This window comes from Scyliorhinus torazame, chromosome 3 (genome assembly GCF_047496885.1).
Source record: "Scyliorhinus torazame isolate Kashiwa2021f chromosome 3, sScyTor2.1, whole genome shotgun sequence".
Taxonomy (NCBI): domain Eukaryota; kingdom Metazoa; phylum Chordata; class Chondrichthyes; order Carcharhiniformes; family Scyliorhinidae; genus Scyliorhinus; species Scyliorhinus torazame.
Genome location: NC_092709.1, coordinates 192,049,869 through 192,072,727, shown reverse-complemented (window position 1 = coordinate 192,072,727; position 22,859 = coordinate 192,049,869). Strand labels below are relative to the sequence as shown.

The 22,859-nt window shown below is 49.5% G+C and overlaps 1 protein-coding gene across 1 annotated transcript in view; it reads right to left on the bottom strand.

Moving 5' to 3' along the window:
• The window catches only part of grxcr1a (glutaredoxin and cysteine rich domain containing 1 a), a 296,531-nt gene that overhangs the window by 117,982 nt on the left and 155,690 nt on the right, over nt 1–22,859 (bottom strand). Inside the window, exon 5 of the mRNA XM_072497849.1 lies at nt 18,435–18,674. Coding sequence (XP_072353950.1) covers nt 18,435–18,674 — 240 coding nt within the window. The remainder of the gene's footprint in view (nt 1–18,434; nt 18,675–22,859) is intronic.

Genomic DNA, 22,859 nt, shown 5'->3' with positions numbered 1-22,859 from the left:
ATCATGCGGTGGTCACAGACCACCTGTATGTTCATCGAATAGGTCCCCTTCCTATTGGTGAACACGGCCCTGTTATCTGCAGGTGGCCGCACGGCGACGTGCATCCCATCAATCGCGCCCTGGACCATGGAGAACCCGGCCACGGCAGAGAAGCCCACGGCCCGGGCATCTTGGCTGGCCCGGTCCACAGGGAAGCGGATGTAGTGGTGCGCCATGGCATATAGGGCATCTGTCACTGCCCGGATGCACCGATGCACCAATGTCTGCGATATGCCGGACAGGTCCCCACTCGGTGCCTGGAATGACCCCGTTGCATAAAAGTTCAGGGCCACCGTAACCTTGACGGACACGGGGAGAGGGTGTCCCCCGCCAGTGCCACGCGGTGACAGGTGTGCCAGCAGGTGGCAGATGTGTGCCACGGTTTCCCGCCTCATCCAGAGTCTCCTCCTGCATTCCCGGTCTGTGAGGTCCGGGTATGATTGCCGGGGCCGGTACACACGGGGCGCCCTCGGGTGCCTCCGTTGCCGTGGGGCCGCGACGTCCTCCTCCCCCTCCTCGTCCTGTCGGTCAGGTGTCCCTCCAGCCTGGGCGACTGCCGCCTGCCCCTCTGCGGCAGTCCTGCGCCGCCTCTCTGGCACGCTCCTCCTCCTCCTCATCCAGGGCAACATAGACATTAGCGGCTGCCGCCACGGCGGCCAACATCGCTGGATGATCGTAAAACATGACGGCCTGGTTGGGGGGGGGGGGGGTGGGAATGACGACATGTCATCTTTGCCCATACCCCCTCCTTCCCCCCAGCCAGGTGGCATGGACCGCATGGGTCCAACTGTTGGAGGCTGGCACCTGGCCAGGTGGACCAACTCACTTGCCCTCGCATCCCCCTCCCCGGCACGGACCCCCATTCTCCTCCCCGGCACGGACCCCCCCATCCCCCTCCCTGGCACGGACCTCCCATCCTCCTCCCCGGCACGGACCCTCCCATCCCCCTCCCCGGCACGGACCCCCCCCCCATCCCCCTCCCCGGCACGGACCCCACCCATCCCCCTCCCCGGCCCGGACCTCCCATCCTCCACCCCGGCACGGACCCCCCCCCATCCCCCTCCCCGGCACGGACCCCCCCATCCCCCTCCCCGGCACGGAACCCCCGTCCTCCTCCCCGGCACGGACCCCCCCATCCCCCTCCCTGGCACGGACCCCCCCCCCCATCCCCCTCCCCGGCACGGACCCCCCATCCCCCTCCCCGGCACGGACCCCCCATCCTCCTCCCCGGCACGGACCCCCCCATCCCCTTCCCCGGCACGGACCTCCCATCCTCCTCCCCGGCACAGACCCCCCTCCCGGCACTCCCCCGGAGCCCAGCCCACTCTAACCACCCCCCCCCGCCACCGCACACACACACAAAACCCTAGACACACCTCTCCCCACACATTCAGACTGCGGCCACACCATCGCCTGCCCAGCGGCCAACCCCCCAGGCCGTCACTCACCTCCTCGCTGGTCGGCGTGAGTCTGGAGCACCGGGTCACGCCGATGAAAAGGAGGTTTGATTTACGTCGACGTGACCGGTCATCACGTCGACGGGCCTTCGGCCCATCCGGAAGGGAGAATATCGGCAGGCCCAAAATCGGCTGCCTTGCGCACACCCGTGTCATTCTCCGACGTCTGCGGTGCCATTAACGCCCCGCCGACTTTTCTCCCTTCGGAGACTTCGGCAACCGGCGGGGGCGGGATTCACGGCAGCCAACGGCCATTCTCCGACCCGCTGGGGGGTCGGAGAATGACGCCCCTGGAATTCTCTATAACAGAGGGTGGGGAATCTCTGGAATTCTAACCCTGGAGGATGGGAATCTCTGGAATTCTCTGTCCCGGAGGTTGGGGAATTTCTGGAATTCTCTGTCCCGGAGGGATGGGAATCTCTGGAATTCTCTGTCCCGGAGGGTGGGGAATCTCTGGAATTCTCTGTACCAGAGGGTCGTGAATCTCTGGAATCCTCTGCCCCAGAGGGTGGGGAATCTCTGGAATGCTCTGTCCTGGAGCGGGTGGGGAATCTCTGGAATTCTCTCCCCGAGGGCGGTTAATCTCTGGAATTCTCTGTCCGTGAATGTGGGGAATCTCTGGAATTCTCAACCCGGAGGATGGGGATCTCTGGAATTCTCTGTCCCGGAGGGTGGTGAATCTCTTGAATTCTCTGTCCCGGAGGGTGGGGAATCTCTGGAATTCTCTGTCCCAGAGGGTGGGGAATCTCCGGAATTCTCTGTCCAGAGGGTGGGGAATCTCTGGAATTCTCTGTCCCAGAGGGTGGGGAATCTCTGGGATTCTTTGTCACAGAGGGTGGGGAATTTCTGGAATTCTCTGTCCCGGAAGGTGGGGTATCTGTGGAATTCTCTGTCCTAGAGGGTGGGGAATCTCTGGAATTCTCTGTACCGGAGGGTGGGGAATCTCTGGAAATCTCTGTCCCGTAGGGTGGGGAATCTCTGGAATTCTCTGCCCCGGATGGTGGGGAATCTCTGGAATTCTCTGTCCCGGAGGGTGGGGAATCTCTGGAATTCTCTGTCCCGGAGGGTGGGGAATCTCTGGAATTCTCTATCCCGGAGCGTGGGGATCTCTGGAATTCCCTGTCCCAGAGCGTGGGGAATCTCTGGGATCCTCTGTCACGGAGGGTGGGGAATCTGCGGAATTCTCTGCCCCGGAGGGTGGGGAATCTCTGGAATTCTCTGTACCGGAGGGTGGGGAATCTCTGGAAATCTCTGTCCCGGAGGGTGGTGAATCTCTGGAATTCTCTGTCCCCGGAGGGTGCCGGAAGATGATTGGAAATATTTAAAGTGTAGGTGGATAAATATTCCATAGATCGAGGCTCAGGGGTAATGGTGCAGAAAAGGAGTTTAGGCTGGAATAGATCAGCTAAAATCGTGTTGAATGGCGGGACAGGATTGAAGGCCTGGTGGGCGACCCCTGCTTTGATTTGTGTTTGTGTGTGTGTGAACTTCCACATGCCTCCCCATTTATGTGTTCCAACTCATTAGCAGGATGAATGGTTTAAAAGCCGCTCTCAGATCCTGAAGTCCCGAAGAGGCAGGAGTCTGAATCCTAACTACCAGGATCTTAAAAAGTTGGAACATAGCACATTCCTGTCTGATCCCCAGAGCCTCAATGTAAGTTTTAAATTCCTTATGGCAAAATGTTTTTTTTTAACGTTTTTCCTGTTATTGCTTAAATCACTATCTGCTCTTTCGTGAAATCGAAATAAAACCTTCGAAACCCTGTTTATTGCATATGTTTAAATGAGTGGAAAGTACTGTTGGAATTTCCCCACAGAGTCTCCACAACGTAATGTCCCGGAAAGTGATGCATTCCTTGATAATGATCTATAACGGAATCTCTCCGAAACAGGAAAAGTTGTTTCACTTTCACACTCCAGCCTGGGAAAGGGTGAGGAACCATTCTCTCCAAACTCCCGAGTTATGGATTTTACACCGAATTCACCGGTTGGATATATTCACATTTCCCTGCTAATTTTCAGTATAACAGGTAGGCTAAAATAAACAAAGTCAATTGCTGTTGATATTACATTCAGAGTGGCTCCAGTTTCATCTTTGCCTGATAGTTAATCTGGTGGATATTTTACACTCTCCTATTCTAGCAAATATGACTTTGGGGATGTCTGGCTTCTTTCTAAAAACATTCAGCGATAAAGTTCTACAAAGGAGACCGGGGACGGGGCTCAACGCCGTCCAAAAGCCTCACTTTGTGGGCGCAATTCTCCACTCCCGCGCCGGTTGGGAGAATCGCCTGGGCTGCCAAAATTTCCTGGGACGCCGGTCCGACACCCTCCCACGATTCTCCCAAACGGCGGGCCCTCCCACGATTCTCCCAAGCGGCGGGAACGGCCCGGTCGAGTTTCACCGGCCGCAGGCCGGAGAATCACCGGAGACACCCAAAATGGCGATTCTCCGGCACCCCCGCTATTCTCAGGCCCGGATGGGCTGAGCGGCGAGGCCAAAACAGCGGGATCCCCCCGGCGCCGTCCACACCTGGTCGCGGCCGTCGTGAGCGGTGCGTGAATGCTGGGGGGGCGGCCTGCGGGGGGGCGAGGGGGGATCCTGCACCGGGGGGTACGTCAAATGTGGGGTGGCCCGCGATCGGTGCCCACCGATTGTCGGGCCGTCCTCTCTGAAGGAGGACCTCCTTCCTTCCGCGGCCCCGCAAGATCCGTCAGACATCTTCTTGCGGGGCGGACTTAGAGAGGACGGCAACCACGCATGCGCGGATGACGCCCGTCATGCGGCGCCGGCCGCGTCATATATGCGGCGCCGCCTTTACGCGGGCGACAAGGCCTGGCGCGTGTAGATGACGTGGCCCCGATCCTAGCCCATTGTCAGGGCCTGAATCGGTCGGGATCGGGGCCCTTTCGCGCCGTCGTGAACCTCGACGGCGTTCACAACGGCGCGGCCACTTCAGCGCGGGAGTGGAGAATCCCGCCCTGTGACTTTGACACTTCCTGTTGTGTGTAACACACGCAGAGCAGAGGGCATTTCTCTGTAACTTTCTAGTTAAAGACAAGCGATGGATTTGAAGGCAGCAATGTCGGTGCTGGGTCCATTGCAGTGGGGAGCTCGGGGCAGATCCCCTGAGTGGAGTTTCCACACCCATCCCCAACTCTGGGAAGCTCATTGACATCCAGCCGGACATTTGGTTTCTGTCAACAATTAACAAATGAAACGGTCCCCAGAATATTTTCTAAAAATCCTCACAGCTTCCAAGTGGACGTTGTTGTGCTGGAAGGTAGTGCTTGTTCCTGCTGTCATCATATTGAAACCAGCAGTACTGCAGATTTGTGGAAGGAGGGACTTGGAAAGCTGAGTGAAGCATAGAGTTCAGTGCCCATGTTGTCACACAACGAATAACTGTTTCCTGGCGCCTCAAAACAGACCAGTGTCTCTGCCATCCTCACATTCCTTCCTGTCCCTTCTGTGTAATGGGATTATTATTCAGTGTCCAACTCTGCTGCGTCCTCCGCAGCACCCCTGTCACTTTGTGACATTTTTCATGGCAAACAAGTAAGTAATATAAATGCAAGCCAAAAGAGAAAATTATGTTCTGGAATCATGAAGAAGGCCAGCTATACTAGATTTAGTAATGAGTAAGAAGTAAGATTTTGTTAATCTAACAATACAAAGAACAAAGAACAATACAGCACAGGAACAGGCCCTTCGGCCCTCCAAGGCTGTACTGGTATTGATACCACCCTTGACCAAAGCCCTCAGCACTTCCTAAAAGAACAAACAACAATACAGCACAGGAACAGGCCCTTCAGCCCTTCAAGCCTGTACGTGAATATTTATCTAACATATAATGATAATGATATAATCAACTTCAATATTAGGTTTGTAAAGGAGAAAATTTACACAGTGACGTTGATTCTCGAATTTGGTACTTTAATGGGATAAGATGGACATCAAAGGGCAAATTGGTGAAAAAAATTAACATTTCAGGTCGATGATCTGTTGTCAGAACTGACGTCTGACAAGGTCTTTGACCAGAAATGTTAACATTGGGCGCAATTTTTTACACATGCCCTGCCATTGGCCGGCGGCGCAATCTTCCAGTCCTGCCGCTGTCAATGCATTTTCCCGTTGTTGGCAGCACCCGCTGCAGGGCAACCGACTGCAGGGGAACCAACACCGGGGTTTGCCGGTGGTGGGAGTGGAAGACCTGCCAGCGGGAAGGGCTGGAAAAATCCAGAATCTATTTCTCTCTCACCACAAAGAATTTCTGCTGAGCATTTCCAACCTTTTCTTTTTTCATTTCAGATATCCACCACCTACAGTGTTTTGATCACCGTTATTGGGTAAAACTATAAATGAACATTGGGAAGTGTCCGACAAAGAACCAAGATGGTTCTGAAGGAGAAGGTCCCTGATTACCAAATAAAGCAGCTATGGTCAACAAATGAGATAGTGTAAAACTGAAGCAAAGAGCGTATAAAAGTATAAAGAATAATGTGCTGCTGACCAATTCAAGATGTTTCACACTGAGCGCCGTCACTGCAAATTCCACTGGTGCTGTTATGTCAAATGCAAAACGTGCACAAAGGCGATCGATCAGTTAGTCTGAAAATAACAACCGCAAATGTAATTTTTAATACTAAATGCACTCTGAACCCGACTGAAAACCCTTTAAAACAGATTTAATGCTAAACACTGACTACTATGGAATTAAAAGCAGCAACAAATGTGTATGCAGTGATATGAAACTTTTGGACATCCAGAGACTATGATCAACACTTACTGTAGTCAGATAAAAATTTAGAAGAGCAGAACACTATTTGATACAATGTGCAATGACTGAATGAAATGGAGCAGCCTCCCCTCTAGTCACTATCCAGTTGCCCAACCTGAAGGTGGAGGAGAGAGATCACAGTCTGAAGTTGTTGAACTCGATGTTAAGTCCGGAAGGCTGTATCGTGCCTATTCGGAAAATGAGGTGCTGTTCCTCCAGTTTGCACTGGGCTTCACTGGAACATTGCAGCAGGTCAAGTACAGACATGTGGACATGAGAGCAGGACAAATGTAAAGCGACAGGAAGGTCTGGGTCTTGCTTGCGGATGGACCAAAGGTGTTCTGCGAAGTGGTCACCCAGTCTGCCTAATCTTAAGATTAGGTACGTCACAGTCTTCCGGACTTAACATTGAGTTCAACAACTTCCGACTATAAACCCTCTCTTCCACCTTCACCCCATTTTAAATTTCTATCAATTTATTTTAATTTCTTCCATTGATCTGTTTTTCCCTCACCATTGTCTCACCTCCTTACAACCCACCGATCTGTTCCCTGTTCCAGGTTGTCCTTTGACACACTGTTTATCTCTTTCCTCGTCATTATCTCCACCATTTACATTCCCTTTGTCTTTCTGTCCACAACATATTTATCTATCTCCACCTATCACTGGCCTTTATTCTGCCCCATCGCCCCCCCCCCCCCCCCCCCAACCACCCCACAACAGTATAAACCTGATCCTATTTCCAGTTCTCTCTGGTTTTGACAGAGTCATCCAGATTGAAAACGTTAGCTCCCTTTCCTCACCACATATACTGTCAGGCCTGCTGAGATTGTCCAGTATTTTCTGAGGGGTTTTCAGATCCAGCATCCAAAGTAATTTGCTTTTATCTTCAATAATGATGCTGGGGAGAATAGCCATGGCATTGGGATATGCCTGAGGATTTAGGAATTGTGACAATTCCCAATGATTCTTGGCTCCCAAAGATTTACTTCTGTTCTTTCCTTTCTCAGCCTGGGAACTTGGATTCCAGAACTGTCCTTCACAGTGAGTGTATTACTGGTGTTATTCCCTCTAATGCAAGCTGGGCAAATCTTCCAGCTTCTTTTGAACGCCTCACAAATTTGTTTTCTCAATCCAAGTTCAACCTTCCACCTTATTCCTGTGCGGTGAAGCATAAAAATGTTCAGCCTCTAGCTGCTGTTCTCTCCCAGACCCTGGTGGACTAACCAGCCTATCTGTGACATTCAGTAATATTTTAGGAAAGCCTGTAGTCTGATATTTACAATGGCTTTCTCTGTATCCTTCCCCATGACAATATGAGCCGTTTGGGGCTTGTATTCAGGTAGAAATGCTGAATATCTGTCTTTTGGACCCCAACTCTATCCCATTCAGGAATCAAAAGGACAGCTCAAAGTATATATTTTTACAACCTGAAATTCTTACCCTTCCTTGGGATTTGGAGTCTCACAGTCTGTCCACTGGCATCACAGATCTCTTTGCCTTTGTTTGCATGTGTAAATACCAAGGGCATTTTTCCTCCAATAAAAAAACCTGGCCCTTCCTTGAATGTTTAGCAGCCCCATTACCCAGACATGTTGTCAGGCTGACTTCAGAAAAGGTCACATGACCATATATTCATTTAATTTTAAAAGCAAAGTCCCAAACCATAATAATCCCATACTATGTGTAAAATAGCACCCATATGCTGAGATTCAATCCCAACTGTTTGGCTTGTGCACGGCCCATAAAATTGCATGTGCCACATAAGATTCTGGTGCATTGGCTTGATTGATGGTCTTAAGGACAATTCCATTGATTGTTTTTGAAGGTGGTTGGTCTACTGACCTCAGGCCCCACTCATCCTCCATATTATGGTAGACAGGTGTCATGGTGTCAGATGGCAGACCCAAAAGTCTGAATGTGCTATTTTACATTAGTACGAGAGGAACCGCTGTCCAAACTTTTGCCAAAAAATCCAGACCTGTATTTATCAATGGTTCAGATAACAAAGTGGAGCGTGATGTGGTCCAAAACTGATGACCACACATTCCCCACATTGAATTTCATCTGCTGCATTTTTTCTCATTCATCTAATCAGTGTGTTATTTTGTAACTTCCTGCTTCCATCTACAAAATATACTCTTATGTGGAACCTCCTCCAATGCCTTTTGGAAACCCATGTAGACTACATCCATAAACAGATCAACATGTTTGTGATCACCTCAAATAGTTTAATCAGATTGATTAGACATGGGACAAAATTCTCCATTCAGGATACTATGTTCTCCCTCTGGAGCTGAATCACATCCGTGGACCACTCCCAGTGCCAGTACAAAACAGAACATAGAACAACATAGAACATACAGTGCAGAAGGAGGCCATTCAGCCCATCGAGTCTGCACCGACCCACTTAAGCCCTCACTTCCACCCTATCCCCATAACCCAATAACCCCTCCTAACCTTTTTAGACACTAAGGGCAATTTAGCATGGCCAATCTACCTAACCTGCACGTCTTTGGACTGTGGGAGGAAACCGGAGCACCCGGAGGAAAGCCATGCAGACACGGGGAGAACGTGCAGACTCCACACAGCCAGTGACCCAGCGGGGAATCGAACCTGGGACCCTGGCGCTATGAAGCCACAGTGCTAGCCACGTGTGCTACCGTGCTGCCTCATGCAGTGCAAATTTATGCATGGCAGGAGTAGCAAAGGATTCGACCATGAACCCTGCTATTAGGCAGCCACTTTAAGTGGACGACCCGATAGCAAGGTCCGGTGGCTGGCCTCCCTGCCCCTGCAATGCATATCTGGTCTCCCTCCGAAAAGTAGGGGCATCCATCCCCCTCTCCCCCACCACCATGGGAATTGCTGGATGTTCTCTACTATGGGTCATCCCTGTTATGAGGGGTTCCCTGTTATGAGGGTTTCTCTGCTTTTGGAGGTCCCCTAGATTCATAGATTTCATAGAATTTACAGTTCAGAAGGAGGCCATTCGGCCCATCGAGTCTGCACCGGCTCTTGGAAAGAGCACCCTACCCAAGGTCCACACCTCCACCCTATCCCCATAACCCAGCAACCCCACCCAACACTAAGGGCAATTTATCATGGCCAATCCACCTAACCTGCACATCTTTGGACTGTTGTCCCCTGTTATGTCCTGATGTCCCCTGTTATGAGGGTTTCCCTGTTATGGGAGGTTCCCTATTATGGGGGGGTCCCTGTTAGGAGGGGATTCACTGTTATGGGGGGGGGTCTCTAGTGGTGGCTTCTGGTGGGGTCTCCGTTAACGTTTTGATCATATGATCGTATATACTTGTGAGGTTCCTCCCAATTAGGGGGGTTCCTCCCAATTAGGGGGGCTCCGCCCCTCCCAATCACCTGGGGAGTTCATACTCAAAGGTGTAGGAGGGGAGCCGTATACAACAGAGGGTTTGGTCCCTGAGGGGGTCGTAACACCATTTCCCTCCCAAGCCTGGAGAAACATCCATTGCTTCAGATAGTGGTTCCCTCGACCGCTTGGGAAGCGGACAATGGTCCAGTTGTGGTAAGGTTGGTCCGGGAGGCGTGTAGATGTAGCCTGCTGTCGTCAGATGGGCCGTTGTCCATGTCGGAGTCATCGTTATTGACGTCATCATTGTTAGACGGCCCCACGAGTGCATCGGGTACCTCAGCTTCCTGATGTCTGACAGGCGGCGGCAATGGCAAGTGGTGCTCTGGTTCGGCGGTGCATCGGGGTTCTTCCGAGGCTCTAAAGGGGATTGTGCAGAGACCCTGGTCAGGGCACCGTGACTTAGCACTAGCGTATCCTGCGTGCGTCGTCGAATGTTGTCAAGGTGGCGGTTGGCTTCATTCCCTTGTGCCTGGACTGCATAGGAAACCAGGCCCATCGCTCGGAGGACCACATCAAGAATCTATGTGGCTGCGGCACTCAAATTTCACATGTAGACCGTCTCGGCTTGAAAGTGCGTAGCGGCAAGTACCGATGTGAGTCCGCTTTGGAGTGATCCTGACATTGGTGGATCCATGCGCCAACATCAGGGAATACGACACTGAGGCACGTTCTGACCTGTCGTCTCATGAACAATTCCAATTCCACCGTTGCAACCGCATAATTGCATACAGTGTTGTACGGGAGCTGAAGAGAATGTGAGCCAGCCGTGTCTCCCAAGATCGGTGGTCATCTTCTTCATGGCCCACTTAAAAGTCTGGACTGCCCGCTCGGCCAATCCATCGGAGGCCGGGTGGTACGGGGCAGTCCTCACGTGCTGGATTCCATTCGCGGCTATGAATGATGCAAAGTCTTGGCTGGTGAACGCTGTCCCATTATCGCTCACCAGGACTTTGGGTTTTCCGTGTATGCTAAAAATGTGTCATAGCTGGTCTACAGTCATCTGTGTAGTCAGGATTTGTACCCAGTGGACCGCGAGCCATTTGGAAATGGCATCTACTAGGATCGGGAACGTGGCCTCCGGGAGCGGGCCGGTAAAGTCCTCGTGGATGCGGACCATGGTTTCCCTGGTCATTCCCATGGGTACATTGGGGCCGTCTGTCAAGCGTTCTGGTGCTTCGGGCAAGGTCCGCAGTGTTGGGCCACTCCCTCAATCTTTGAGTCCATCATGGTCCACCAATCATAGCTGCAAGCCAGCGTCTTCATTTTATTGTGGAAGTCCTTCAATAAGGACATGCGACCATGCTCAGAGATGGCCACTCGTGTCCCACACAAAAGGACACAGTCTTCTACGCTCAGCTCCGGTAGCTTTTTGGTGTAGGTCCTCGATCATCCAGCAATGCTCTATGCTGGGGCTCATATTGAACCATGTGCCAGACCCGTGACAATTGTGGGTCTGTCTGGGTCCACATCTTTATACGAACCGCCGTGACTGGCAAGGTGTCCATGAAGCGGAGGGCAGCGATTACCTCCATCGCAGGCTTTGGCGGTTTCGTGGAGTGGGATAGGTGGCTCAACGCGTCTCCATGTGGTATTTCTGTGCCCGGTGGTGCTCCAGGGTGTATTCGTAGGCAGCTAGTAGCAAAACCCACCGTTGGACCCAGACGGATACAATCAGCTCTTTAAATAACCCCAGAAGGGGCTTATGGGCTGTATAAATCATGAAGGTGCACCCTGTCCTCTTTAAATAACCCCAGAAGGGGCTTATGGGCTGTATAAATCATGAAGGTGCACCCATAAACATGTTGATGAACATCTGCATGACAGGCAAACCTTCCTTCACAACCTGCTCGTAATTTTGCTCAGCATTAGCGAGCAGCGAAGGCTATTGGCCGTTCTGAGCCATCGGGCATCCGTTGCGCCAGGACCACTCCGACGCTGTAAGGTGAAGCATCGCACGTGGGGAGCACCGGCTTTGATGGGTCTAAGTGGGTCAATAGTTTGTTTGACCCATCACTACCCTTTATGAGCTGGTGGAGAGGGTTAAACAACGTGGCCATTCTGCGTATAAATTTTCTGTAGTAGTTAACGAATCTGGGAAAGAAGCGGAGCTCCGTGGGGTCAGGAGGGATGGGGCCTGTCAGATTGCCCGCACCTTGTCCACCACTGGATGGAGGCCCCGGCTGTCCACATGGTAACACCGTTGCTTCACAGTGCCAGGGTCCCAGGTTCGATTCCCGACTTGAGTGACTGTCTTTGCACAGTCTGCATGTTCTTCCTGTGGCTGCTTGGATTTCCTCCGGGTGCTCTGATTTCCTTCCACAAGTCCTGAAAGACGTGCTTGTTAGGTGAATTGGACATTCTGAATTCTCCCTCAGTGTACCCGAACAGGCGCCGGAGTGTCGCGACTAGGGACTTTTCTCATTGCAGTGTTAATGTAAGCCTATTTTTGACAAAAAAATAATTAATTTAAAAAGTAAGTGACCTCAGGGACAAGAAAAACGCATTTCTCCCTTCGGATGCGGTTGCTGGCCTGTCCAAACCTCTCGAGAACTTCGGCAAGATTCTCCATATTTTCTTTATTGGAGATACCTGTAATTAGGACGTAGTCAAGGTATACAGCCACCCTTGGCAAACCCCATAAGATGTTTTCCATGACGCACTGGAAAATCAGGCAGCCTGAGGAAACCCCAAACGGCAACTGGGTAGACTCATATAGCTCCTATGGGTGTTAATCATTATTCATTTTCAAAACCCCAGATCCAGCACCAGCTGCAGATATGAATGGCTCAATACGCAGGACCGGGTAACGGTCGAAGCAAGATATCCGGTTCACTGTCATTTTGTAGTCACAGCAAAGTCCGTCAGGCTTCAATACCAGGACCACTGATGCGGCCCAATCTGTGAAGTTGATGGGGCGGATGGTGCCCAAATGCTCTAACTAATCCAACTCGTGGTCAACCTTGGGCTGCAGTGCATAAATTACTGGGTGGAAGCGAACATACCGGGGTTGTGCGTTATCATCCACTCTGATCCTGGCCATCGCTCCCTTTATGGTACCGAGGTCCTCGGTGAAGATTTCCGGGTATTGGCCAGCACTCCTTCCGGCCAGCGAGGTTACATCCGACATACGCGCTGCCAGTCCAACCACAGGTGCACGTAGCCAATCGAGGTTCAGCAAGCTGAGTCCATCGCCACAGACCACCACCAATGGCAAGCACACTGATTGGTCCACGTATTGCTATGGGCTAATGGGCAATGCCCTCAATGGCCAAGGGCTCCCCGGCGTAAGTGGCCAACCTGGCTCTGTGTCCTGAAGCTTCAGTGGCTGGAGGCATTCCGGATTACGGCAAACATCCAATGGCCGATCACTGAAACCGCCGCCCCGGTGTCAAGTTCCATCTCGGTGGGGTGACCATTTATCAATAGCATGATCGGATAGGTGCGGTCCTGGGGCTGTAACAGTGCAGTGGCACCTGAGTGTCCTATGCTTCTGGGTCGTCCACGTAGCACGTCCGGCCTCCTGGGGAGAGCAGAGGGTGACAACTGGTCTGTTGCTGGAGAACGGCGTCCCCATGTGATCTCAAAGAGTCTCGCCCCTGGTCCTGTTCGATTTCAGCGGCTACCATCCTGGAACATTGGGGTCGGGTGCAACTCCGCAGTGAGCCACAGCAATGGCCATGGACCTGCGGTGGGTTCCTCCTCACCTAAATTCCGGCTGATCACTTCCGCCGGCTGGCGGTCCTGTTGACGTCTGATAGTAAGGATCACTAGGCCCTAGAGTTCCTGGAGACCACACTCGGTGCCCTCCCTGGGCTGTGCAATGTCTACGATTCTCTGGAGAGTTAGGAGAGTCACCATCAGTAATTTGCATTGCGACTCTCAGTCCCTTAGCCCACAAATAAAACGGCCTTGCAGTGATTCAGCCAAGGCGGTCCCAAATTTGCATGCCTTGACGCACTTAAAACTCCCCATTGGATTTGGTTAGGGCTTGCAAGGCCGTGTCGGAACAGTACCTCCGGGTCACTGTCTGTGCGGAGTCTGCACATCCTCCCCGTGTGTGCGTGGGTTTCCTCCGGGTGCTCCGGTTTCCTCCCACAGTCCAAAAATGTGCAAGTTAGGTGGATTGGCCATGCTGAATTGCCCTTAGTGTCCAAAATTGCCCATAGTGTTGGGTGGGGTTGCTGGGTTATGGGGATAGGGTGGAGGTGTGGACCTTGGGTAGGGTGCTCTTTCCAAGAGCCGGTGCTCCTTCTGCACTGTAAATTCTATGAAATAATACCAATACATACTGGGAATTTAGTAATGTATTTCAATACATCCTAGCTGACTTGCTTTTTAATCATTTGATGTGAGGATGTTTCAAATAATCACAAAATCTTTGAATGTTTACAGTACAAAAGAAGGCCATTTGGCCCATTGTGACCTCACCTGCTCTCTGCAACAAAGCCCTGATTGTCCTGCTCCTCAGGTGCTTTTCCTATTTCCTTTTGAAAGCCACAATGAATGTGGAAATAAAAATCAGGGGAGATGGAAAGAGGCTAATGATTACCTCTCACATTTTAAACTAACAAACTCAAAGTTAACCCTGTACAGACTTAAAATACAATGGGCACGATCTACCCGAATGGGGACAGAATCGCGCAGAGCGAAATTAGCCAGGTGTTTCCCGGCGCTCGGAGCACAGAGAAACACCCTGCTATCTAAAGACCATCCGGGGGAGATTGGGGGCCTCAGCCCTGTTTCAGCCCTGAGGAGCTCTGCTGCTCAGTTCGCCGGGCCTCCTGAGTGCAGTGAGAGATCAGGACGCTATCTCTCAAGGTCCCGATATGGCCCCTGAACCCACCCCATCTCACTATAAGGAGATCTTTGCCCTCCCACACCTGAGCAGGGCACACCCCAGATCAATCACCACCATGCAAAAAATGCCAGCTTGGGACCCTGCCAGTTAGCAGTTCTACCTGGGGACCTTGGTAGTGCCAGACTGGCACACATGTCTTGGAGTATAGTGTTCAATTCTGGTCGCTACACTACCAGAAGGATGTGGAGGCTTTAGAGAGGGTGCAGAAGAGATTTATCATGATGTTGCCTGGTATGGATGGCATTAGCTATGAAGAGTGGTTGAATAAACTCGGTTTGTTCTCACTGGAACAAAGGAGGTTGAGGGGCGACCTGATAGAAGTCTACAAAATTATGAGGGGCATAGACAGAGTGGATAGTCAGAGGCTTTTCCCCAGGGTAGAGGGGTCAATTACTAAGGGGCATAGGTTTAAGGTGCGAGGGGCAAGGTTTAGAGTAGATGTACGAGACAAGTTTTTTTACACAAAGTGGGTGCCTGGAACTCGCTGCTGGAGGAGGTGGTGGAACCAGGGACGATAGTGACATTTAAGGGGCATCTTGACAAATACATGAATCGGATGGGAATAGAGGGATATGGACCCAGGAATGTAGAAGATTGTAGTTTAGTTGGGCAGCATGGTCGGCACGGGCTTGGAGGGCCAAAGGGCCTGTTCCTGTGCTGTACATTTCTTTGTTCTTTTTTTGTTCTATGTCACACTGCCAGTGTCAGGGTGCCAGGTAGCACCAGCAGTGCCACCTTGCCGAGAGGGATGCATCAGGGGGTCTACAATCCTCTGGGAGACCCCTACAAATGCCATTTCACCTAGTCCCCATTTGTGGAGACCAGCACTGAACAGCACTCACCCAAGGTCTCCAAGGCAAGCAAGTTAGGTCCCACACCTTGGTTAGATCTCAGGAACACATATTAGTGTGAGACTAGCTGCCTCACTCTAATATGCAGATTTGCCAGAAAGTGATCTCGCCCACAATGGACAGGATTCACATTGCAACATCTCCCGAGATCACGTTAGAACTCGCGAGGCGTGGCAAGCCAGGTACATCCCGGAAGTAGGATCTCACAACAACTACCAATTACGTTGCGCTGCGCTGCTTTTCGGATGCAATGCGACCAGTAGATCCCAATATTACAGGCTGAAAAGAATACATATGTCCACTGATGGGCAATATCCACCATGTTTTGGGAATTAATATTTGTCTGTAAATCATCCTGCATAACAAAAGATGATTTCACATGTTGATGCCTTCTAATTGCAGAGTCTTAGCACAATTCTGCTCAGCAACCCCCCCCCCCCGCCCCCCCGCCGACAGCTTCTTGATAAATGTTATTTCCATGCAATCACAGGCTATTCAGAGTGATTAGAAGAAATCAATGTGGTTCCCAGCAAGGAGTAAAATCACTTATTTCAAATGCAAGGATCCTGTGACTGGCTAATCAATGAGAAATACAGTTTTTAATGTCCTTCACTCTGGAATATCTTTCAATGCCTTATGGAGTTGTTTCTTGTGCTGTATTGCACAAAGATAATAGTCAGCCCGGAGCCAATGGAGATACTGGCACGTGAGAAACTCCATGCTAGCGTATAACCACTTAGGTGGAGAAATCCCTCGAAGAGCAATTTTATATAAAGCCTCAATTCACAAAAAGCACCTTTGTTGTTTTTGACCCCACGAAGATCGGTAAAATTTGCTATTACTACTGTCTGTTCTGAGTCTATTTACCTAACTATTTGGTGGGCGGCACGGAAGCACAGTGGTTAGCACTGTTGCTTCACAGCACCAGGGTTCCAGGTTCGATTCCCACCTTGGGTCACTGTGCAGAGTCTGCACGTTCTCCCAGTGTCTGCCTGGGTTTCATCCGGGTGCTCCGGTTTCCTCCCACAAGTCCCGAATTCTCCCTCCATGTACCCAAGCAGGCACCGGAATGTGGCAACTAGGGGCTTTTCACAGTAACTTCATTGCTTGTGACAATAAAGATTATTATATTATATTTAATCATCAATAAGTCTGCCGAGTGGTTTAGCTGGAGCCACATTTTCATCATGTGTATATTTTTCTGCTTATATAGTAGAATGTGGTATGTATGTTCTAGAACTTTGACATAAAGAACAGGAACATGGATTCTTTGTTCAACCACTGAGTCCCAGTATTTATTAAGGTGGAATTTCCAGATGGTGGGGAGGTCTGTTTTTACCTCACCATCTGCATGTATTTTTTTAAAAGCAGGTTCCCCACACAGAAGCCCGCCTTACCGCCTTGTTAGACAGGAAACCTGGAGGGGCCTTGGCCGTGCCAGGGATGCCAGTTGTTTATCATGGGGAGGTCAATGATCCTGAAGAAGATTGGAGAATGGGGTATCATGCTAATTTACAACTATTTAGTCCATTGTGATTGTGCTGCCTTTCAGAAAGAAAAATCCAGTACGAATGGCATTGCTCCCTTTTTTCCCCAAAACATTTCTCCAATTTTCCTTTAAAACAGACATTTCAAACTCGGGGGCGCAACCTGCGGGTGGGTCGCGGGCTGGTGTTGGGAGGGTCGCGGAGCCGTCCGTCGCGATGCTCCCGATCGCGCAAATCTGCGCGCAGCAGCCGTCTGTTAATAACGCCGGCTGCAAGCAGCCTTCAAAATAGCCGTGAACATGTAAAAGAAATGCGGCCGCACTGCGCATGCGTGCCTGATCATTGGCGCGCTTGCGCAAAACTATGCGCGTCGATGATTGGGCACGCATGCGCAGTGCGGCCGCTTTATTTTTAAACGGTCGCAGCTTTTTGTTTTACAAGTTCGGGTGGGTTTATTCATTTTATTCATTTATTTTATACATTTGATTTTTATTTTTATCATTTATTTTATTCATTTTTATTTTTTTACAAGTTCGGGGGGGGGGGGGTTTATTCAATAAAGTTTTACAGGAAAAAATTGCAGAACTTTGGACAGATGGAGACTCCATACTTTCCGACACTGGAAGGCTTCACCTTCATCCAACAGGTTCCATTGGAGGAGCGTGTACGAGGGCCAAAGGGACCCAAAACCATTTCCTCCATTTTTGTCAGCAGCAAACAAGGTAAGAGAAAATGGTGGGTCGCGCAGGTCGGCCGACGTGGGTCGCAATGGTCGGCAGGCGTGGGTCGCGAAGGTCGGCCGGGTTGGGTCCGAAGGTTGGCAGGTTGGTACAAATGAGCCCCCGGAAAAAAAGTTTGAAGAACACTGCTTTAAAACATACGTCCAAAACAGCTTTGCATTAATAAATCTCTCTTAACTTCCCTTTGAGTGCTAATTTTCAATTGGTTCAACACACACATGAACAAACCAATGCACAAATACATCTCATAATATAAAATGGTAAACTTATATTTATGAAATGAGCCTAGCACTGTTTCCAAGATATACCAATTCTATTCCTTGTCCAAACCAACTGAAATACTTTAACCATTTCTTGCCCAATAACCAACACTCTGTTCATGCTGCACCATTCCCTTTAATGCCACATATCTGAATGATTTTATCAAGCTTCTGCAAAACCCCAAAGTCCCAACATTTCATGGCATTGCGACTGCAAAAGTAACACCGTGGGTGGGGAGAAACCGGTCTTATGCTGTGCCTCATTCTGAACAGTTCCTCACATTGAGGATCTAACGTAAAGTCAATATACAATATTTAAAAATCTGTACTTTTTCCAGAATCATTCCCTCTGAAACATCCATTTGGCCATTCACAGATCTCTCAGCATTTAAATTTCATTGTGTAACTTTACCTTGGTAACTTGGGTATGTAAATTTACATATTAAGGATAAAATACGATTCATTAGAATGGTGAAGAATGCATTGTTTTATTTTCTGTTTACCCATCAATCAACTGAAAGAAAATGATAAACACATTTTGGTAAGTGACCAGAACTTCTCAACTTACCCCCAGGTAATGACCATCGATGAACACCACAGGTAAGGAAGAAGATTCATTAGCTCTCTTGCAACGCTCTTCTAGCTCCTTTCCATAATCACTGTTCAAAGCAATATTTTTCTCTTCCAATTTTACTCTGTGATTTTGGAAAATTTTTCTCACTATCTCACAGCGGTCAAAAGTTGTCCTCACAACACGAAGGCTAGTTGTGTAGATTACTATTCTTCCAAATTCTAGTGTTAGTGGTGGCTGCAACAAATAAAGAGAGGTCTCAAACACAGTGTTATCCTTTCCTTATTATGTTAACTTTCTAATTAACTGTGCCCACTTCACGTTTAGAAAGCAAGTTGGACTGTCAGAGCTTTAAAGGAGACTGTTTGCCTCTATTTTAACGTGATTTTTATTTTTAATCACTAAACACTGTGTTTCTCAGCGCTTGGTAATCCCAACAGGTAGAGGCAAGCGAGATATGCTGGGTCCAGGTGGTAAGTGCCACAACAGCATTGCATACGGATCAGGAGGAGCAGAAGTCTTTCTTCCCGGCCCAACAAAGCAAGCCTCCTTGTACAACTCACAATATCTGACTGACGCCACCTGTCCACCTCCCCTATCTCCGACTCACCCTGGCATCTCTGATGGACCCACCCCCTCACCCGTGACCTTTTACCTACCCCGACCTTTGCTGGCTGCTTTCCCACCCATCAGGCTGCCCATTAGCCTGGCTTCCAAATGGGCGAGCTGCTGAAAACTTGCCAAAGATCTTTCTATGGTTTATTTCAGCAGGACGTTCAGGAAACCCTGGCTTCCGAAAGTTTCCCATCCGGAAATCCTGGGCGAGATTCTCCGACCCCCCGCTGGGTCGGAGAATCGCCGGGGCCTGGCGTGAATCCCGCCCCCGCCGGTTGCCGAATTCTCCACCACCGGATATTCGGCGGGGGCGGGAATCGCGCCGCGCCGGTTGGCGGGCCTTCCCCCGCGATTCTCCGGCCCGGATGGGCCGAAGTCCCGCCGCTAAAATGCCTGTCCCGCCGGCATAAATTAAACCACCTACCTTACCGGCGGGACAAGGCGGCGCGGGCGGGCTCCGGGGTCCTGGGGGGGGGGGCACGGGGCAATCTGGCCCCGGGGGGGTGCCCCCACGGTGGCCTGGCCTGTGATCGGGGCCCACCGATCTGCGGGCGGGCCTGTGCTGTGGGGGCACTCTTTTCCTTTCGCCTTCGCCACGGTCTCCACCATGGCGGTGGCGGAAGAGACTCTCTCCACTGCGCATGCGCGAGAATGCCGTCAACGGCCGCTAACGCTCCCGCGCATGTGCCGCCCGGAGATGTCATTTCCGCGCCAGCTGGCGGGGCACCAAAGGCCTTTACCGCCAGCTGGCGTGGCGGAAATTCGTCCGGCGCCGAACTAGCCCCTTAAGGTTGGGGCTCGGCCCCCAAAGATGCGGAGCATTCCGCATCTTTGGGGCGGCGCGATGCCCGACTGATTTGCGCCGTTTTGGGCGCCAGTCGGCGGACATGGCGCCGTTTCCGGAGAATTTCGCCCCGTATCCTCCACGCATGTTTTCTTCACTTGCTCTAAGTAAATGTGGGGATTCACATGAAACATGCCTAAACCCTAGGGATATTTCTACTTGCTTTCGTTAGGTGACCTTTTCCTCAACATTTCAAAGCCTGTGGATCAATTTGTCAATGAGAGTAATTCGTCCCTAGTTGCTTAACAATCTAAATATGCCTTTAATTATTTTCCTCATTTCACTTTGAATTTAAGGGCAAGATAGTTAAATGCTTGCGGGCAGCAAATTTATTCCAAATGCCATCCCTCTCCTTTTCATGTATATTTCTAGAGTGATTCACCAGCATACGCCAGACAATTTTTCCTTTAGGTTTTGATTTTACATCACTTCATATATATATTAAAATAGAAAATAAAGAAAGCTTTGTATTTATAAAGTGCTTTTCATGGCCATCAGCCTTCTCTTACTGACAATTAAATACTTTTGAAATGGAGTCACTGCTGTAATGTGGGAAATGCAGCAGCCAATTTGCACACAGCAAACTCCCATAGAGCAATGTGATAATTAGCAAAGAATCTGTTTTTTTGTGATGTTGACAGAGGATAAAAATTGTTCAGGACTTCTGGGATAACTCCTTTGTTCTTCATGAAAACAGTGCAATGAGATCTAGCCTGTCTACCCGAGAGGGCTGACAGGACCTCCTCAGTTTAATATCTCATCTGAAAGACAATACCCCCGACAATGCAACCCTCCCTCTGCACTGCACTGCAGTGTCAACCTTGATTTTTGCACTCAGGTACTAGAGTGAGACTTGCACCTGGAATCTTGGGGCTCGCGATGTGAGTGCCACCAACTGAGCCATGGCTGAAAATGTTGAGTGAAGCCATATCAGGTTGACGGCATTGGTATCTTGAAATAGGCGCGGATCGTTCTACAGAAAATGAACAAGTACAGAACTTACAGCACAAAAGAAAACTATTTGACCCATTATTGTGGTTCCACTGAAACTGTCTACTGTAATCCGATTTCCCAATACTTCCACTGTACATTTTTCAAACTTACTTTTCAAATACCCATCCATTTCCTCCTTGCATCACATTATTGTTTCATTTCATTGTTGTTTATTGGTTAACCATCCCATGTTCTTCATAATGCTGTGTGTGAACAAATTTGCGTAACCTCTCCTTAATTCTCTGGTGATAATTCCAAATGTTTGTGACTGATTTAGCAACAGGTAGAAACAAGCTATCAAAAACCTTTCACAATTCTGAATTCCTTTAACATTTCCAGCAAAACGTTACTCAATTCTTTAAGCATTTTTGGCATAACATTTTCTGGTCTAATTCATGAATCTTCACTGTACCCATTCCATGGCTAATATCTTCCTACAACGGTGTCCAGAACTGTACGGCCCAATACCAACTCAGTATTTCCTTCTTGCTTCAATTCTCCCAAGTTTGAAATGTAGGATCTGATTTTTTGTGTGTGTTATTTCTAACTGTACTCTCATCTTTTTACAATCTATCCAATATCTTTACCTCTTTATCTATCCTTTTCCTCTACACTGTTTGGAGTCTTAACATTTCAGCTATTCTTCTTTCCATTATCTCCATCTAAATGGTCTATTTTCATTTTAAACTACCTACCTCCACAGGAAGTGCTCCTTCTGGATCTGTAGCGTTCTTGTGAATCATAGTCATTCCTTCCCATTGTCATTCCTTCCCATTCCCTTCTCATTCTCCCACACGACGCTCAAACAGGACTTACTCATGTCACTAATGTCGTTGAGGGATGGAAATTTGCAGTCCTTACCTGGTCTGGCCTACATGTGACTCCAGATCCACAGCAATGTGATTGACTCTTGAATGTCCTCAGGGATGAGCAATAAATGCTGGCCAGCCAGCAACGCTCATATCCCGTGAACAAATAAAAACATAAATTGAAGCTAGTACACTGGTGAGATGCCAGCAACCTGAAAATGGGCTGAAATTAATTTTGAGGCCTATTGCTCTACGCTACTCTATTTTTACCTCCAGGTTCCAATCTGTCAAAAGTTATTCATTTCCCAGGTTTGCCATATTTATGGACAGTCTGAATTAGGTCACCCTTCTGGCCAGTTTTGTTCTGTAACTGCTACTTCCAAAGTACTGGGCTGAGATTATAAACCTTAATTTATTTGCATAGCAACATTTCAAAGCGATATTGCACAGACTATTTTCTCCAGCGGCAGACTTTGATGCTGGCCATTCTTGCTCATCTCCTATAGGTTTCTTCAATGGTATAAATGAGGAAACCCATGCAGGTAATGGCTAGCGGCCATTCTTCAAGCGATTCTGTTAATCCTCACTCCTGACTTTTTTTCGAGTCTCTTCAAAGTTCTTAGGCACCACATCATTGCCATTGTCTACTTTCTGTTACTTCTTCAAAGAACTCAATAAGGTTGGTCTATCTATGCTGATCATAGGCCTAACCAATGTGACAATGTGAGTCGACCCATGGTCTATTTCACTTGCTCTCCAAACTAGGGTATCCGAACAAGTTATCAAAATCCTGTGCCTGTTCGCAAAATGGTAAAGTTGCAAGTGTTGGGCCAGTGGTGAGATGTCTGATGCCCTTGGCGGTAACCATCAGTGCAAAGGAAAGATGCACCATGACTCCCAATCTCTTCAATCTCTTCTCACCGCAATGCTTATGGAAGCCCATTATGTTCCATTCAGGAAGAACTTCAATCTCTCCAGATTGCATGCAAGAGAGGATCTACCATTGCCCCTTGATATTCAATGGCATTATCACTGAATCCCCCACTTCAATATCCTGGGGGTTACCATTGATCAGAAACTGAACTGACTAGCCATATTAATACTGTGGCTGCCAGAGCAGGTTTAAGGCTAGGCATTCTACGCGAGTATCTCCTGACCCCC